The following is a 17,500-nucleotide window of genomic DNA, read 5'->3' on the forward strand; positions in this document are numbered from 1 at the left end:
ACATGTACTCACCATGTACTCACATGTACTCACCATGTACTCATGTACTCATGTACTCACCATGTACTCACCATGTACTCACCATGTACTCACCATGTACTCACTCATGTACTCACCATGTACTCACCATGTACTCACATGTATGTACTCACCATACCTCACTCACATGTACTCTCCATGTACTCACCATGTACTCACCATGTACTCACTCATGTACTCTCCATGTACTCACCATGTACTCACATGTACTCACCATGTACTCACCATGTACTCACCATGTACTCACCATGTACTCACTCACATGTACTCACCATGTACTCACCATGTACTCACCATGTACTCACATGTACTCACCATGTACTCACTCACATGTACTCTCCATGTACTCACCATGTACTCACCATGTACTCACTCACATGTACTCACCATGTACTCACCATGTACTCACCATGTACTCACCATGTACTCACTATGTACTCACTCACATGTACTCACCATGTATTCACTCACATGTACTCACTATGTACTCACCATGTACTCACCATGTACTCACCATGTACTCACCATGTACTCACTCACATGTACTCTCCATGTACTCTCCATGTACTCTCCATGTACTCTCCATGTACTCACATGTACTCACCATGTACTCACCATGTACTCACCATGTACTCACTCACATGTACTCACCATGTACTCACCATGTACTCACATGTACTCACCATGTACTCACTCACATGTACTCTCCATGTACTCACCATGTACTCACCATGTACTCACTCACATGTACTCTCCATGTACTCACCATGTACTCACCATGTACTCACTATGTACTCACCATGTACTCACTCAAACATGGATTCATATGATTTAGCTTATACAGTACCAGTTCTCCATGTTTATATCAAACATGTCACATGTTTATGTCTCTGTACCCATCTGTTGACCTATGTACCCTCTCTGCCAGTAGATCTTTGGCTTCCTGGCATTCATGTGCACCATCCTGGCCATTGGCAACAGGATCTGGGAGCAGCTTTGGGGGTCAGAGTTCACGGCCTTCCTGCCCAGACAGGGGGGAGTTGATACCCCCTTCTCCGGCTTCCTCACCTTCTGGTCCTACGTCATAATCCTCAACACCGTCGTACCTATCTCCTCTACGTCAGGTCTGTCTGTCTCCCTCTACGTCAGGTCTGTCTGTCTCCCTACGTCAGGTCTGTCTGTCTCCTCTACGTCAGGTCTGTCTGTCTCCCTCTACGTCAGGTCTGTCTGTCTCCTCCACGTCAGGTCTGTCTGTCTCCCTCTACGTCAGGTCTGTCTGTCTCCCTCTACGTCAGGTCTGTCTGTCTCCTCTACGTCAGGTCTTTCTGTCTCCTCTCTGTCGTCTCTCTGGTCTGTCTGTCTCCCTCTACGTCAGGTCTGTCTGTCTCCCTCTACGTCAGGTCTGTCTGTCTCCCTCTACGTCAGGTCTGTCTGTCTCCCTCTACGTCAGGTCTGTCTGTCTCCCTCTACGCCAGGTCTGTCTGTCTCCTGTTCGTCAGGTCTGTCTGTCTCCTCTACGTCAGGTCTGTCTGTCTCCCTGTTCGTCAGGTCTGTCTGTCTCCTCTACGTCAGGTCTGTCTGTCTCCTCTACGTCAGGTCTGTCTGTCTCCCTGTTCGTCCAGGTCTGTCTGTCTCCCTCTACGTCAGGTCTGTCTGTCTCACCTACGCCAGGTCTGTCTGTCTCCTCTACGCCAGGTCTGTCTGTCTCCTCTACGTCAGGTCTGTCTGTCTCCTCTACGTCAGGTCTGTCTGTCTCCCTCTACGCAGGTCTGTCTGTCTCCTCTACGTCAGGTCTGTCTGTCTCCTCTACGCCAGGTCTGTCTGTCTCCTCTACGTCAGGTCTGTCTGTCTCCCTCTACGTCAGGTCTGTCTGTCTCTCTGTTCATCAGGTCTGTCTGTCTCCCTCTACGCCAGGTCTGTCTGTCTCCCTCTACGCCAGGTCTGTCTGTCTCCCTCTACGCCAGGTCTGTCTGTCTCCTCTACGCCAGGTCTGTCTGTCTCCCTCTGTTCGTCAGGTCTGTCTGTCTCCTCTACGCCAGGTCTGTCTGTCTCCTCTACGTCAGGTCTGTCTGTCTCCCTCTACGCCAGGTCTGTCTGTCTCCTCTACGCCAGGTCTGTCTGTCTCCCTCTACGTCAGGTCTGTCTGTCTCCCTCTACGTCAGGTCTGTCTGTCTCCTCTCTACGTCAGGTCTGTCTGTCTCCCTCTACGTCAGGTCTGTCTGTCTCCCTCTACGTCAGGTCTGTCTGTCTCCCTCTACGTCAGGTCTGTCTGTCTCCTCTACATCAGGTCTGTCTGTCTCCCTCTACGTCAGGTCTGTCTGTCTCCCTCTACGTCAGGTCTGTCTGTCTCCCTCAACGTCAGGTCTGTCTGTCTCCTCTACGTCAGGTCTGTCTGTCTCCTCTACGTCAGGTCTGTCTGTCTCCTCTACGTCAGGTCTGTCTGTCTCTCTGATCGTCAGGTCTGTCTGTCTCCCTCTACGTCAGGTCTGTCTGTCTCCCTCTATGTCAGGTCTGTCTGTCTCTCTGTTCATCAGGTCTGTCTGTCTCTCTGTTCATCATGTCTGTCTGTCTCCCTCTACGTCAGGTCTGTCTGTCTAACCTCTACGTCAGGTCTGTCTGTCTCCCTCTCCGTCAGGTCTGTCTGTCTCTCTCTACGTCAGGTCTGTCTGTCTCCCTCTACGTCAGGTCTGTCTGTCTCCTCTACGCCAGGTCTGTCTGTCTCCTCTACGTCAGGTCTGTCTGTCTCCCTCTACGTCAGGTCTGTCTGTCTCCCTCTACGTCAGATCTGTCTGTCTCCCTCTACGTCAGGTCTGTCTGTCTCCCTGTTCATCAGGTCTGTCTGTCTCCCCCAGGTCTACGTCAGGTCTGTCTGTCTCCCCTCTACGTCAGGTCTGTCTGTCTCTCTGTTCATCTTGTCTGTCTGTCTCCTCTACGTCAGGTCTGTCTGTCTCCCTCTACGTCAGGTCTGTCTGTCTCTCTGTTCATCAGGTCTGTCTGTCTCTCTGTTCATCAGGTCTGTCTGTCTCCTCTACGTCAGGTCTGTCTGTCTCCCTCTACGTCAGGTCTGTCTGTCTCCCTCTACGTCAGGTCTGTCTGTCTCCTCTACGTCAGGTCTGTCTGTCTCCCTGTTCATCAGGTCTGTCTGTCTCCCTCTACGTCAGGTCTGTCTGTCTGTCCCCTCTACGTCATATCTGTCTGTCTCCCACTACGTCAGGTCTGTCTGTCTCCCTGTTCATCAGGTCTGTCTGTCTCCCTCTACGTCAGGTCTGTCTGTCTCTCTACGTCAGGTCTGTCTGTCTCCCTCTACGCCAGGTCTGTCTGTCTCCCTCTACGTCAGGTCTGTCTGTCTCCTCTACGTCAGGTCTGTCTGTCTCCCTCTACGTCAGGTCTGTCTGTCTCCCTCCACGTCAGGTCTGTCTGTCTCCCTGTTCATCATGTCTGTCTGTCTCCCTCTCGTCTCCTACGTCAGGTCTGTCTGTCTCTGGTCATCAGGTCTGTCTGTCTGTCTCCCTCTACGTCAGGTCTGTCTGTCTCTCTGTTCGTCCAGGTCTGTCTGTCTCTCTGTTCATCAGGTCTGTCTGTCTCCTCTACGTCAGGTCTGTCTGTCTCTCTCTACGTCATGTCTGTCTGTCTCCCTCTACGTCAGGTCTGTCTGTCTCTCTGTTCATCAGGTCTGTCTGTCTCCCTGTTCATCATGTCTGTCTGTCTCCCTCTACGTCAGCTCTGTCTGTCTCTCTGTTCATCAGGTCTGTCTGTCTCCCTCCACGTCAGGTCTGTCTGTCTCCTGTTCATCATGTCTGTCTGTCTCCATCTACGTCAGGTCTGTCTGTCTCCTGTTCATCATGTCTGTCTGTCTCCCTCTACGTCAGCTCTGTCTGTCTCCCTCCACGTCAGGTCTGTCTGTCTCCCTGTTCGTCAGGTCTGTCTGTCTCCCTCTACGTCAGGTCTGTCTGTCTCCCTGTTCATCAGGTCTGTCTGTCTCCCTCTACGTCAGGTCTGTCTGTCTCCCTCTACGTCAGGTCTGTCTGTCTCCCTGTTCATCAGGTCTGTCTGTCTCCCTCTACGTCAGGTCTGTCTGTCTCCCTCTACGTAAGGTCTGTCTGTCTCAATCTACGTCAGGTCTGTCTGTCTCCTCTACGTCAGGTCTGTCTGTCTCCCTCTACGTCAGGTCTGTCTGTCTCCCTCTACGTCAGGTCTGTCTGTCTGTCCCTACGTCATATCTGTCTGTCTCCCACTACGTCAGGTCTGTCTGTCTCCTGTTCATCAGGTCTGTCTGTCTCCCTCTACGTCAGGTCTGTCTGTCTCTCTCTACGTCCAGGTCTGTCTGTCTCCTCTACGTCAGGTCTGTCTGTCTCCTCTACGTCAGGTCTGTCTGTCTCCCTCTACGTCAGGTCTGTCTGTCTCCCTCTACGTCAGGTCTGTCTGTCTCCCTCCACGTCAGGTCTGTCTGTCTCCTGTTCATCATGTCTGTCTGTCTCCTCTCTACGTCAGGTCTGTCTGTTTCTCTGGTCATCAGGTCTGTCTGTCTGTCTCCTCTACGTCAGGTCTGTCTGTCTCTCTGTTCGTCAGGTCTGTCTGTCTCTCTGTTCGTCAGGTCTGTCTGTCTCCCTCGTCAGGTCTGTCTGTCTCTCTCTACGTCATGTCTGTCTGTCTCCTCTACGTCAGGTCTGTCTGTCTCTCTGTTCATCAGGTCTGTCTGTCTCCCTGTTCATCATGTCTGTCTGTCTCCCTCTACGTCAGCTCTGTCTGTCTCTCTGTTCATCAGGTCTGTCTGTCTCCTCCACGTCAGGTCTGTCTGTCTCCCTGTTCATCATGTCTGTCTGTCTCCATCTACGTCAGGTCTGTCTGTCTCCTGTTCATCTTGTCTGTCTGTCTCCCTCTACGTCAGCTCTGTCTGTCTCCCTCACGTCAGGTCTGTCTGTCTCCCTGTTCGTCAGGTCTGTCTGTCTCCCTCTACGTCAGGTCTGTCTGTCTCCCTGTTCATCAGGTCTGTCTGTCTCCCTCTACGTCAGGTCTGTCTGTCTCCCTCTACGTCAGGTCTGTCTGTCTCCCTGTTCGTCAGGTCTGTCTGTCTCCTCTACGCCAGGTCTGTCTGTCTCCCTCTACGTAAGGTCTGTCTGTCTCAATCTACGTCAGGTCTGTCTGTCTCCCTCTTCTACGTCAGGTCTGTCTGTCTCCCTCTACGTCAGGTCTGTCTGTCTCCCTCTACGTCAGGTCTGTCTGTCTCCCTCTACGTCAGGTCTGTCTGTCTCCCTCTACGTCAGGTCTGTCTGTCTCCCTCTACGTCAGGTCTGTCTGTCTCCTCTACGTCAGGTCTGTCTGTCTCCTCTACGCCAGGTCTGTCTGTCTCCCTCTACGTCAGGTCTGTCTGTCTCCCTCTACGTCAGGTCTGTCTGTCTCTCTGTTCGTCAGGTCTGTCTGTCTCCCTCTACGTCAGGTCTGTCTGTCTCCCTCTACGTCAGGTCTGTCTGTCTCCCTCTACGCCAGGTCTGTCTGTCTCTCTCTACGGGTCTGTCTGTCTCCTGTCTACGTCAGGTCTGTCTGTCTCCCTCTACGCCAGGTCTGTCTGTCTCCTCTACGTCAGGTCTGTCTGTCTCCCTCTACGCCAGGTCTGTCTGTCTCCCTCTACGTCAGGTCTGTCTGTCTCCTCTACGCCAGGTCTGTCTGTCTCCCTCTACGTCAGGTCTGTCTGTCTCCTCAACGTCAGGTCTGTCTGTCTCCCTCTACGTCAGGTCTGTCTGTCTCCCTCTACGTCAGGTCTGTCTGTCTCCCTCTACGTCAGGTCTGTCTGTCTCTCTGATCGTCAGGTCTGTCTGTCTCCCTCTACGTCAGGTCTGTCTGTCTCCCTCTATGTCAGGTCTGTCTGTCTCTCTGTTCATCAGGTCTGTCTGTCTCTCTGTTCATCATGTCTGTCTGTCTCCCTCTACGTCAGGTCTGTCTGTCTCTCTCTACGTCAGGTCTGTCTGTCTCCCTCTACGTCAGGTCTGTCTGTCTCCCTCTACGTCAGGTCTGTCTGTCTCCCTCTACGTCAGGTCTGTCTGTCTCCCTGTTCATCAGGTCTGTCTGTCTCCTCTACATCAGGTCTGTCTGTCTCCTCTCTACGCCAGGTCTGTCTGTCTCCTCTACGTCAGGTCTGTCTGACTCCCTCTACGCCAGGTCTGTCTGTCTCCTCTACGTCAGGTCTGACTGTCTCTCTGTTCATCAGGTCTGTCTGTGTCTCTGTTCATCAGGTCTGTCTGTCTCTCTGTTCATCAGGTCTGTCTGTCTCTGTTCATCAGGTCTGTCTGTCTCCTCTACGTCAGGTCTGTCTGTCTACCTCTACGCCAGTCTGTCTGTCTCCCTCTACGTCAGGTCTGTCTGTCTCCTCTACGTCAGGTCTGTCTGTCTCCCTCTACGCCAGGTCTGTCTGTCTCCCTCTACGTCAGGTCTGTCTGTCTCCCTCTACGTCAGGTCTGTCTGTCTCCCTCTACGCCAGGTCTGTCTGTCTCCTCTACGTCAGGTCTGTCTGTCTCCCTCTACGTCAGGTCTGTCTGTCTCCTCTACGTCAGGTCTGTCTGTCTCCTGTTCAGGTCTGTCTGTCTGTCTGTCAGGTCCTGTCTCTCTACGTCAGGTCTGTCTGTCTCCTCTACGTCAGGTCTGTCTGTCTCCTGTTCATCAGGTCTGTCTGTCTCCCTCTACGTCAGGTCTGTCTGTCTCTCTCTTCGTCAGGTCTGTCTGTCTCCCTCTACGTCAGGTCTGTCTGTCTCCCTCTATGTCAGGTCTGTCTCTCCCTCCACGTCAGGTCTGTCTGTCTCCTCCACGTCAGGTCTGTCTGTCTCCTGTTCATCATGTCTGTCTGTCTCCCTCTACGTCAGGTCTGTCTGTCTCTCTCATCAGGTCTGTCTGTCTGTCTCCTCTGTCACGTCAGGTCTGTCTGTCTCTCTGTTCGTCAGGTCTGTCTGTCTCCTCTACGTCAGGTCTGTCTGTCTCTCTGTTCGTCAGGTCTGTCTGTCTCCCTCTACGTCAGGTCTGTCTGTCTCCTCTACGTCAGGTCTGTCTGTCTCTCTGTTCATCAGGTCTGTCTGTCTCTCTGTTCGTCAGGTCTGTCTGTCTCCCCTCTACGTCAGGTCTGTCTGTCTCTCTGTTCGTCAGGTCTGTCTGTCTCCCTCTACGTCAGGTCTGTCTGTCTCTCTGTTAGTCAGGTCTGTCTGTCTCCCTCTACGTCAGGTCTGTCTGTCTCTCTGTTCGTCAGGTCTGTCTGTCTCTCTGTTCGTCAGGTCTGTCTGTCTCCCTCTACGTCAGGTCTGTCTGTCTCCCTCTACGTCAGGTCTGTCTGTCTCTCTGTTCATCAGGTCTGTCTGTCTCTCTGTTCGTCAGGTCTGTCTGTCTCCCTCTACGTCAGGTCTGTCTGTCTCTCTGTTCGTCAGGTCTGTCTCTCTCCTCTACGTCAGGTCTGTCTGTCTCTGTTAGTCAGGTCTGTCTGTCTCTCTCTACGTCATGTCTGTCTGTCTCTACGTCAGGTCTGTCTGTCTCTCTGTTCATCAGGTCTGTCTGTCTCCCTCTACGTCAGGTCTGTCTGTCTCCCTCTACGTCAGGTCTGTCTGTCTCCTCTACGTCAGGTCTGTCTGTCTCCCTCTACGTCAGGTCTGTCTGTCTCCCCTCTACGTCAGGTCTGTCTGTCTCCCTCTACGTCAGGTCTGTCTGTCTCCCTGTTCATCAGGTCTGTCTGTCTCCCTCTACGTCAGGTCTGTCTGTCTCTCGCTACGTCAGGTCTGTCTGTCTCCCTCTACGTCAGGTCTGTCTGTCTCCCTCTACGTCAGGTCTGTCTGTCTCCCTCGTCAGGTCTGTCTGTCTCCCTCCACGTCAGGTCTGTCTGTCTCCTGTTCATCATGTCTGTCTGTCTCCCTCTAGGGTCTGTCTGTCTCTCTGTTCATCAGGTCTGTCTGTCTGTATCCCTCTACGTCAGGTCTGTCTGTCTCTCTGTTCGTCAGGTCTGTCTGTCTCTCTCTACGTCAGGTCTGTCTGTCTCCTCTACGCCAGGTCTGTCTGTCTCTCTGTTCATCAGGTCTGTCTGTCTCTCTGTTCGTCAGGTCTGTCTGTCTCCCTCTACGTCAGGTCTGTCTGTCTCCCTCTACGTCAGGTCTGTCTGTCTCCCTCTACGTCAGGTCTGTCTGTCTCCCTCTGTTCTGTCTGTCTCCCCACCATCAGGTCTGTCTGTCTCCCTGTTCGTCAGGTCTGTCTGTCTCCCTCTACGTCAGGTGTCTGTCTGTCTCCCTCTACGTCAGGTCTGTCTGTCTCTCTGTTCATCAGGTCTGTCTGTCTCCCTGTTCATCATGTCTGTCTGTCTCCCTCTACGTCAGGTCTGTCTGTCTCTCTGTTCATCAGGTCTGTCTGTCTCCCTCTACGTCAGGTCTGTCTGTCTCCCTCTACGTCAGGTCTGTCTGTCTCCCTCTACGTCAGGTCTGTCTGTCTCCCTGTTCATCAGGTCTGTCTGTCTCCCTCTACGTCAGGTCTGTCTGTCTCTCTGTTCGTCAGGTCTGTCTGTCTCCCTGTTCATCAGGTCTGTCTGTCTCCCTCTACGTCAGGTCTGTCTGTCTCCCTGTTCATCATGTCTGTCTGTCTCACTCTACGTCAGGTCTGTCTGTCTCTCTGTTCATCAGGTCTGTCTGTCTCTCTGTTCGTCATGTCTGTCTGTCTCCCTCTACGTCAGGTCTGTCTGTCTGTCTCCTCTACGTCAGGTCTGTCTGTCTCCCTCCACGTCAGGTCTGTCTGTCTCCCTGTTCATCATGTCTGTCGCCAGGTCTCCTCTACGTCAGGTCTGTCTGTCTCCCTCTACGTCAGGTCTGTCTGTCTCCCTCTACGTCAGGTCTGTCTGTCTCCCTGTTCATCAGGTCTGTCTGTCTCCCTCTACGTCAGGTCTGTCTGTCTCCCTCTACGTCAGGTCTGTCTGTCTCCCTCTACGTCAGGTCTGTCTGTCTCCCTCTACGTCAGGTCTGTCTGTCTCCCTCTACGTCAGGTCTGTCTGTCTCCCTCTACGTCAGGTCTGTCTGTCTCCTGTTCATCAGGTCTGTCTGTCTCCCTCTACGTCAGGTCTGTCTGTCTGTCTCTCGTCAGGTCTGTCTGTCTCCTCCCCGTCAGGTCTGTCTGTCTCCTCTACGTTCTGTCTGTCTCCCTCTATCAGGTCTGTCTGTCTCCCTCTACGTCAGGTCTGTCTGTCTCCCTCTACGTCAGGTCTGTCTGTCTCCTTCCACTTCAGGTCTGTCTGTCTCCCTGTTCATCATGTCTGTCTGTCTCCCTCTACGTCAGGTCTGTCTGTCTCTCTGTTCATCAGGTCTGTCTGTCTGTCTCCCTCTACGTCAGGTCTGTCTGTCTCTCTGTTCGTCAGGTCTGTCTGTCTCCCTCTACGTCAGGTCTGTCTGTCTCCCTCTACGTCAGGTCTGTCTGTCTCCTCTACGTCAGGTCTGTCTGTCTCCCTCTACGTCAGGTCTGTCTGTCTGTCTCTACGTCAGGTCTGTCTGTCTCCTGTTCATCAGGTCTGTCTGTCTCCTCTACGTCAGGTCTGTCTGTCTGTCTCTACGTCAGGTCTGTCTGTCTCCCTCTACGTCAGGTCTGTCTGTCTCCCTCTACGTCAGGTCTGTCTGTCTCCCTCTACGTCAGGTCTGTCTGTCTCCTTCTACGTCAGGTCTGTCTGTCTCCCTCTACGTCAGGTCTGTCTGTCTCCTTCCACTTCAGGTCTGTCTGTCTCCCTGTTCATCATGTCTGTCTGTCTCCTCTCCAGGTCTGTCTGTCTCATCAGGTCTGTCTGTCTCTCCTCTACGTCAGGTCTGTCTGTCTCCCTCTGTCTGTCTCCCTCTACGTCAGGTCTGTCTGTCTCCCTCTACGTCAGGTCTGTCTGTCTCTCTGTTCATCAGGTCTGTCTGTCTCTCTGTTCGCCAGGTCTGTCTGTCTCCCTCTACGTCCAGGTCTGTCTGTCTCCCTCTACGTCAGGTCTGTCTGTCTCCCTCTACGTCAGGTCTGTCTGTCTCCCTCTACGTCAGGTCTGTCTGTCTCCCTCTACGTCAGGTCTGTCTGTCTCCCTCCACGTCAGGTCTGTCTGTCTCCCTCTACGTCAGGTCTGTCTGTCTCTATCTACGTCAGGTCTGTCTGTCTCCCTCTACGTCAGGTCTGTCTGTCTCTCTGTTCATCATGTCTGTCTGTCTCCCTCTCATGTCTGTCTGTCTCCCTCTACGTCTGTCTGTCTGTCTGTTCATCAGGTCTGTCTGTCTCCCTCTACGTCAGGTCTGTCTGTCTCCCTCTACGTCAGGTCTGTCTGTCTCCCTCCACGTCAGGTCTGTCTGTCTCTGTCTGTCTCCCTCTACGTCAGGTCTGTCTGTCTCCCTCTTCGTCAGGTCTGTCTGTCTCCCTGTTCGTCAGGTCTGTCTGTCTCCCTCTACGTCAGGTCTGTCTGTCTCTCCTCTCATGTCTGTCTGTCTCCTCTACGTCAGGTCTGTCTGTCTGTCTCTCTGTTGTCTCTCTGTTCATCATGTCTGTCTGTCTCCCTCTACGTCAGGTCTGTCTGTCTCTCTGTCGTCCAGGTCTGTCTGTCTCCCTCCACGTCAGGTCTGTCTGGTTCATCATGTCTGTCTCTCTCTACGTCAGGTCTGTCTGTCTCCCTCTACGTCAGGTCAGTCTGTCTCCCTCTACGTCAGGTCTGTCTGTCTCCTCTAAGTCAGGTCTGTCTGTCTCCCTCTACGTCAGGTCTGTCTGTCTCCCTCTACGTCAGGTCTGTCTGTCTCCCTCTACGTCAGGTCTGTCTGTCTGTGTCTGTCCTCCTCTACGTCAGGTCTGTCTGTCTCCCTCTCAGGTCTGTCTGTCTCCTGTTCATCAGGTCTGTCTGTCTCCCTCTCGTCAGGTCTGTCTGTCTCCTCTACGTCAGGTCTGTCTGTCTCCCTCTACGTCAGGTCTGTCTGTCTCCTCTTCGTCAGGTCTGTCTGTCTCTCTACGTCAGGTCTGTCTGTCTCCCTCTACGTCTCTGTCTGTCCCCTCTACGTCAGGTCTGTCTGTCTCTCTCCTTCCACGTCAGGTCTGTCTGTCTCCTCATCATGTCGTCAGGTCTGTCTGTCTCTCTGTTCATCAGGTCTGTCTGTCTCCCTCTACGTCAGGTCTGTCTGTCTCCAGGTCTGTCTGTCTCCTCTACGTCAGGTCTGTCTGTCTCCCTCTACGTCAGGTCTGTCTGTCTCCCCTCTCGTCAGGTCTGTCTGTCTCCTCTACGTCAGGTCTGTCTGTCTCAGTCTCTACGTCAGGTCTGTCTGTCTCCCTGTTCATCAGGTCTGTCTGTCTCCCTCTACGCCAGGTCTGTCTGTCTCCCTCTATGTCTGTCTGTCTCCCTCTACGTCAGGTCTGTCTGTCTCCCTCTACGTCAGGTCTGTCTGTCTCCCTCTACGTCAGGTCTGTCTGTCTCCCTCTACGTCAGGTCTGTCTGTCTCCCTCTACGTCAGGTCTGTCTGTCTCCTCTACGTCAGGTCTGTCTGTCTCCCTCTTCGGTCAGGTCTGTCTGTCTGTCCCCTCTACGTCAGGTCTGTCTGTCTCTCTGTTCGTCAGGTCTGTCTGTCTGTCTCCTCTACGTCAGGTCTGTCTGTCTCTGTTCTCAGGTCCTGTCTCCTCTACGCGGTCTGTCTGTCTGTCTCTGTCTCTCCCTCTACGTCAGGTCTGTCTGTCTCCCTCCCGTCAGGTCTGTCTGTCTCCCTGTTCATCATGTCTGTCTGTCTCCCTCTATGTCAGGTCTGTCTGTCTCCCCTCTCTACGTCAGGTCTGTCTGTCTCCCTGTTCGTCAGGTCTGTCTGTCTCCTCTACGTCAGGTCTGTCTGTCTCTCTGTCTCGTCAGGTCTGTCTGTCTCCCTCTACGTCTCTGTCTGTCCCCTATACGTCAGGTCTGTCTGTCTCCTCTACGTCAGGTCTGTCTGTCTCCTCTACGTCAGGTCTGTCTGTCTCCCTGTTCAGGTCTGTCTGTCTCCTCTGTCGTCACGGTCTGTCTGTCTGTCTCTACGTCAGGTCTGTCTGTCTCCTGTTCGCCAGGTCTGTCTGTCTCCCTGTCAGGTCTGTCTGTCTCCTCTACGTCAGGTCTGTCTGTCTCTCCTCTACGTCAGGTCTGTCTGTCTCCTCTTCGTCAGGTCTGTCTGTCTCCTCTACGTCAGGTCTGTCTGTCTCCTCTACGTCAGGTCTGTCTGTCTCCCTGTTCATCAGGTCTGTCTGTCTCCTCTACGTCAGGTCTGTCTGTCTCTCTGTTCATCAGGTCTGTCTGTCTCCTCTACGTCAGGTCTGTCTGTCTCCTCTACGTCAGGTCTGTCTGTCAGGGTCTGTCTGTCTCCTACGTCAGGTCTGTCTGTCTCCCTGGTCTGTCTGTCATGTCTGTCTGTCTCTCTCTTCGTCAGGTCTGTCTGTCTCCTCTACGTCAGGTCTGTCTGTCTCCTCTACGTCAGGTCTGTCTGTCTCCTCTACGTCAGGTCTGTCTGTCTCCTCTACGCCAGGTCTGTCTGTCTCCTCTACCAGGTCTGTCTGTCTCCCTCTCAGGTTCTGTCTGTCTCCCTGTTGTCATCATGTCTGTCTGTCTCCCTCCATGTCAGGTCTGTCTGTCTGTCTCACGTCAGGTCTGTCTGTCTCCTCTGTTCGTCAGGTCTGTCTGTCTCCTCTACGTCAGGTCTGTCTGTCTCTGTTCGTCAGGTCTGTCTGTCTCCTCTACGTCAGGTCTGTCTGTCTCCCTCTCTACGTCATGTCTGTCTGTCTACCTCTACGTCAGGTCTGTCTGTCTCCCTCTACGTCAGGTCTGTCTGTCTCCCTCTACGTCAGGTCTGTCTGTCTCCCTCTACGTCAGGTCTGTCTGTCTCCCTCTTCGTCAGGTCTGTCTGTCTCCTCTACGTTCGTCAGGTCTGTCTGTCTCCCTCTACGTCAGGTCTGTCTGTCTCCCTTACGTCAGGTCTGTCTGTCTCCCTGTTCATCAGGTCTGTCTGTCTCTCTCTACGCCAGGTCTGTCTGTCTCTCTACGTCAGGTCTGTCTGTCTCCCCTCTACGTCAGGTCTGTCTGTCTCTCTCTCGTCAGGTCTGTCTGTCTCTCTGTCAGGTCTGTCTGTCTCCCTCTGTTCGTCAGGTCTGTCTGTCTCCTGTACGTCAGGTCTGTCTGTCTCCCTCTACGTCAGGTCTGTCTGTCTCCCTGTTCGTCAGGTCTGTCTGTCTCTCTCTGTTCGTCAGGTCTGTCTGTCTCCTCTACGTCAGGTCTGTCTGTCTCTCTGTTCGTCAGGTCTGTCTGTCTCCCTCTCATGTCTGTCTGTCTGTCTTCCTGTCTGTCTGTCTGTCTCCTCTACGTCAGGTCTGTCTGTCTCTCTCTACGTCAGGTCTGTCTGTCTCCCTGTTCATCAGGTCTGTCTGTCTCCCTCTACGTCTGGTCTGTCTGTCTCCCTACGCCAGGTCTGTCTGTCAGGTCTGTCTGTCTCTCTGTTCATCAGGTCTGTCTGTCTCTCTGTTCGTCAGGTCTGTCTGTCTCCCTGTTACGTCTCTGTCTGTCTCTCTGTTCGTCAGGTCTGTCTGTCTCTCTGTTCGTCAGGTCTGTCTGTCTCCCTGTACGTCTGGTCTGTCCTCTGTTCGCCAGGTCTGTCTGTCTCCTCTACGCCAGGTCTGTCTGTCTCCTCTACGTCAGGTCTGTCTGTCTCCTCTCAGGTCTGTCTGTCTCTCTGTTCGTCAGGTCTGTCTGTCTCAGGTCTCTGTTCGTCAGGTCTGTCTGTCTCTCTGTTCGTCAGGTCTGTCTGTCTCTCTGTTCGTCAGGTCTGTCTCTGTCTCTCTCTACGTCAGGTCTGTCTGTCTCCCTCTACGTCAGGTCTGTCTGTCTCCCCTCTACGTCAGGTCTGTCTGTCTCTCTGTTCGTCAGGTCTGTCTGTCTCTCTGTTCGTCAGGTCTGTCTGTCTCCCTCTACGTCAGGTCTGTCTGTCTCTCTCTCACGTCATGTCTGTCTGTCTCCCTCTACGTCATGTCTGTCTGTCTCCCTCTTCGTCAGGTCTGTCTGTCTCTCTGTTCGTCAGGTCTGTCTGTCTCTCTGTTCGTCAGGTCAGTCTGTCTCTCTGTTCGTCAGGTCTGTCTGTCTCCCTCTCAGGTCGTCAGGTCTGTCTGTCTCTCTCTACGTCATGTCTGTCTGTCTCTCCTCTACGTCAGGTCTGTCTGTCTCTCTGTTCGTCAGGTCTGTCTGTCTCTCTGTTCGTCAGGTCTGTCTGTCTCCCTCTACGTCCAGGTCTGTCTGTCTCCCTCTCACGTCAGGTCTGTCTGTCTCCCTCTACGTCAGGTCTGTCTGTCTCCCTCTACGTCAGGTCTGTCTGTCTCCCTCTTCGTCAGGTCTGTCTGTCTCCTCTCAGCGTCAGGTCTGTCTGTCTCCCTCTACGTCAGGTCTGTCTGTCTCCCTGTTCATCAGGTCTGTCTGTCTCCCTCTCCACGTCAGGTCTGTCTGTCTCCCTCCACGTCAGGTCTGTCTGTCTCCCTGTTCATCATGTCTGTCTGTCTCCTCTACGTCAGGTCTGTCTGTCTGTCTCCTGTTTGTCTCCGTCAGGTCTGTCTGTCTCTCTGTTCTTCAGGTCTGTCTGTCTCCTCCTGTTCACGTCAGGTCTGTCTTTCTCTCTGTTCATCAGGTCTGTCTGTCTCCCTCTTCACGTCAGGTCTGTCTGTCTCCTCTACGTCAGGTCTGTCTGGCTCCCTCTACGTCAGGTCTGTCTGTCTCCCTCTCACGTCAGGTCTGTCTGTCTTTCCTGTTCATCTTGTCTTTCTGTCTCCCTCTACGTCAGGTCTGTCTGTCTCCCTCTACATCAGGTCTGTCTGTCTCCCTCTACGTCAGGTCTGTCTGTCTCTCTGTTCATCAGGTCTATCTGTCTCTCTGTTCATCAGGTCTGTCTGTCTCTCTGTTCATCAGGTCTGTCTGTCTCTCTGTTCATCAGGTCTGTCTGTCTCCCTCTTCACGTCAGGTCTGTCTGTCTCCCTCTACATCAGGTCTGTCTGTCTCTACGTCATCAGGTCTGTCTGTCTCCCACTACGTCAGGTCTGTCTGTCTCCCTGTTCATCAGGTCTGTCTGTCTCCCTCTACGTCAGGTCTGTCTGTCTCTCTCTCACGTCAGGTCTGTCTGTCTCCCTCTACGCCAGGTCTGTCTGTCTCCCTCTACGTCAGGTCTGTCTGTCTCCTCCACGTCAGGTCTGTCTGTCTCCCTGTCTGTCTGTTCATCATGTCTGTCTGTCTCCCTCTCGTCAGGTCTGTCTGTCTCCCTGTTCATCAGGTCTGTCTGTCTCCCTGTTCATCATGTCTGTCTGTCTCCCTGTTCATCATGTCTGTCTGTCTGTCTCCTGTTCATCAGGTCTGTCTGTCTGTCATCATTTCTGTCTGTCTCCTGTTCATCAGGTCTGTCTGTCTCCCTGTTCATCATGTCTGTCTGTCTCCCTCTACGTCAGGTCTGTCTGTCTCCCTGTTCATCATGTCTGTTTGTCTCCCTGTTCATCATGTCTGTCTGTCTGTCTGTCTGTTCATCATGTCTGTCTGTCTGTCTCCCTGTTCATCATTTCTGTCTGTCTCCCTGTTCATCATGCCTGTCTGTCTCCCTGTTCATCATGTCTGTCTGTCTCCCTGTTCATCATGTCTGTCTGTCTGTCTCCCTGTTCATCATGTCTGTCTGTCTCCTGTTCATCATGTCTGTCTGTCTGTCTGTCTGTCTGTCTGTCTCCCTGTTCATCATGTCTGTCTGTCTGTCTTTCTCCCTGTTCATCATGTCTGTCTGTCTCCCTGTTCATCATGTCTGTCTGTCTCCCTGTTCATCAGGTCTGTCTGTCTCCCTGTTCATCAGGTCTGTCTGTCTCCCTGTTCATCAGGTCTGTCTTTCTCCCTGTTCAAATCAAATCAAATCAAATTTTATTTGTCACATACACATGGTTAGCAGATGTTAATGCGAGTGTAGCGAAATGCTTGTGCTTCTAGTTCCGACAATGCAGTAATAACCAACAAGTAATCTAACTAACAATTCCAAAACTACTGTCTTATACACAAGTGTAAGGGGATAAAGAATATGTACATAAAGATATATGAATGAGTGATGGTACAGAGCAGCATAGGCAAGATACAGTAGATGGTATCGAGTACAATATATACATATGAGATGAGTATGTAAACAAAGTGGCATAGTTAAAGTGGCTAGTGATACATGTATTACATAAAGATGCGGTAGATGATATAGAGTACAGTATATACGTATACATATGAGATGAATAATGTAGGGTATGTAAACATTATATTAGGTAGCATTGTTTAAAGTGGCTAGTGATATTTTTACATCATTTCCCATCAATTCCCATTATTAAAGTGGCTGGAGTTGAGTCAGTGTGTTGGCAGCAGCCACTCAATGTTAGTGGTGGCTGTTTAAGTCTGATGGCCTTGAGATAGAAGCTGTTTTTCAGTCTCTCGGTCCCAGCTTTGATGCACCTGTACTGACCTCGCCTTCTGGATGATAGCGGGGTGAACAGGCAGTGGCTCGGGTGGTTGTTGTGCTTGATGATCTTTATGGCCTTCCTGTAACATCGGGTGGTGTAGGTGTCCTGGAGGGCAGGTAGTTTGCCGGTGATGCGTTGTGCAGACCTCACTACCCTCTGGAGAGCCTTACGGTTGAGGGCGGAGCAGTTGCCGTTACAGGCGGTGATACAGCCCGCCAGGATGCTCTCGATTGTGCATCTGTAGAAGTTTGTGAGTGCTTTTGGTGGCAAGCCCGAATTTCTTCAGCCTCCTGAGGTTGAAGAGGTGCTGCTGCGCCTTCTTCACGATGCCGTCTGTGTGGGTGGACTAATTCAGTTTGTCTGTGATGTGTATGCCGAGGAACTTAAAACTTACTACCCTCTCCACTACTGTTCCATCGATGTGGATAGGGGGTGTTCCCTCTGCTGTTTCCTGAAGTCCACAATCATCTCCTTAGTTTTGTTGACGTTGAGTGTGAGGTTATTTTCCTGACACCACACTCCGAGGGCCCTCACCTCCTCCCTGTTGGCCGTCTCGTCGTTGTTGGTAATCAAGCCTACCACTGTTGTGTCGTCCGCAAACTTGATGATTGAGTTGGAGGCGGCGTGGCCACGCAGTCGTGGGTGAACAGGGAGTACAGGAGAGGGCTCAGAACGCACCCTTGTGGGGCCCCGGTGTCGAGGATCAGCGGGGTGGAGATGTTGTTGCCTACCCTCACCACCTGGGGGCGGCCCGTCAGGAAGTCCAGTACCCAGTTGCACAGGGCGGGGGTCGAGACCCAGGGTCTCGAGCTTGATGACGATCTTGGAGGGTACTATGATGTTAAATGCCGAGCTGTAGTCGATGAACAGCATTCTCACATAGGTATTCCTCTTGTCCAGATGGGTTAGGGCAGTGTGCAGTGTGGTTGAGATTGCATCATCTGTGGACCTATTTGGACGGTAAGCAAATTGGAGTGGGGTCTAGGGTGTCAGGTAGGTG

At 52.7% G+C, this 17,500-nt stretch overlaps 1 protein-coding gene across 1 annotated transcript in view; it reads left to right on the forward strand.

Moving 5' to 3' along the window:
* Nucleotides 1-970: 970 nt before the first annotated feature.
* LOC135535658 (phospholipid-transporting ATPase ID-like) overlaps nt 971-17,500 on the forward strand; it is a gene marked incomplete at both ends in the record, with an annotated part of 23,805 nt that continues 7,275 nt past the window's right edge. Inside the window, one exon of the mRNA XM_064962109.1 lies at nt 971-1,158. Coding sequence (XP_064818181.1) covers nt 971-1,158 — 188 coding nt within the window. The remainder of the gene's footprint in view (nt 1,159-17,500) is intronic.

This window comes from Oncorhynchus masou, unplaced genomic scaffold (genome assembly GCF_036934945.1).
Source record: "Oncorhynchus masou masou isolate Uvic2021 unplaced genomic scaffold, UVic_Omas_1.1 unplaced_scaffold_4922, whole genome shotgun sequence".
Classification (NCBI taxonomy): domain Eukaryota; kingdom Metazoa; phylum Chordata; class Actinopteri; order Salmoniformes; family Salmonidae; genus Oncorhynchus; species Oncorhynchus masou.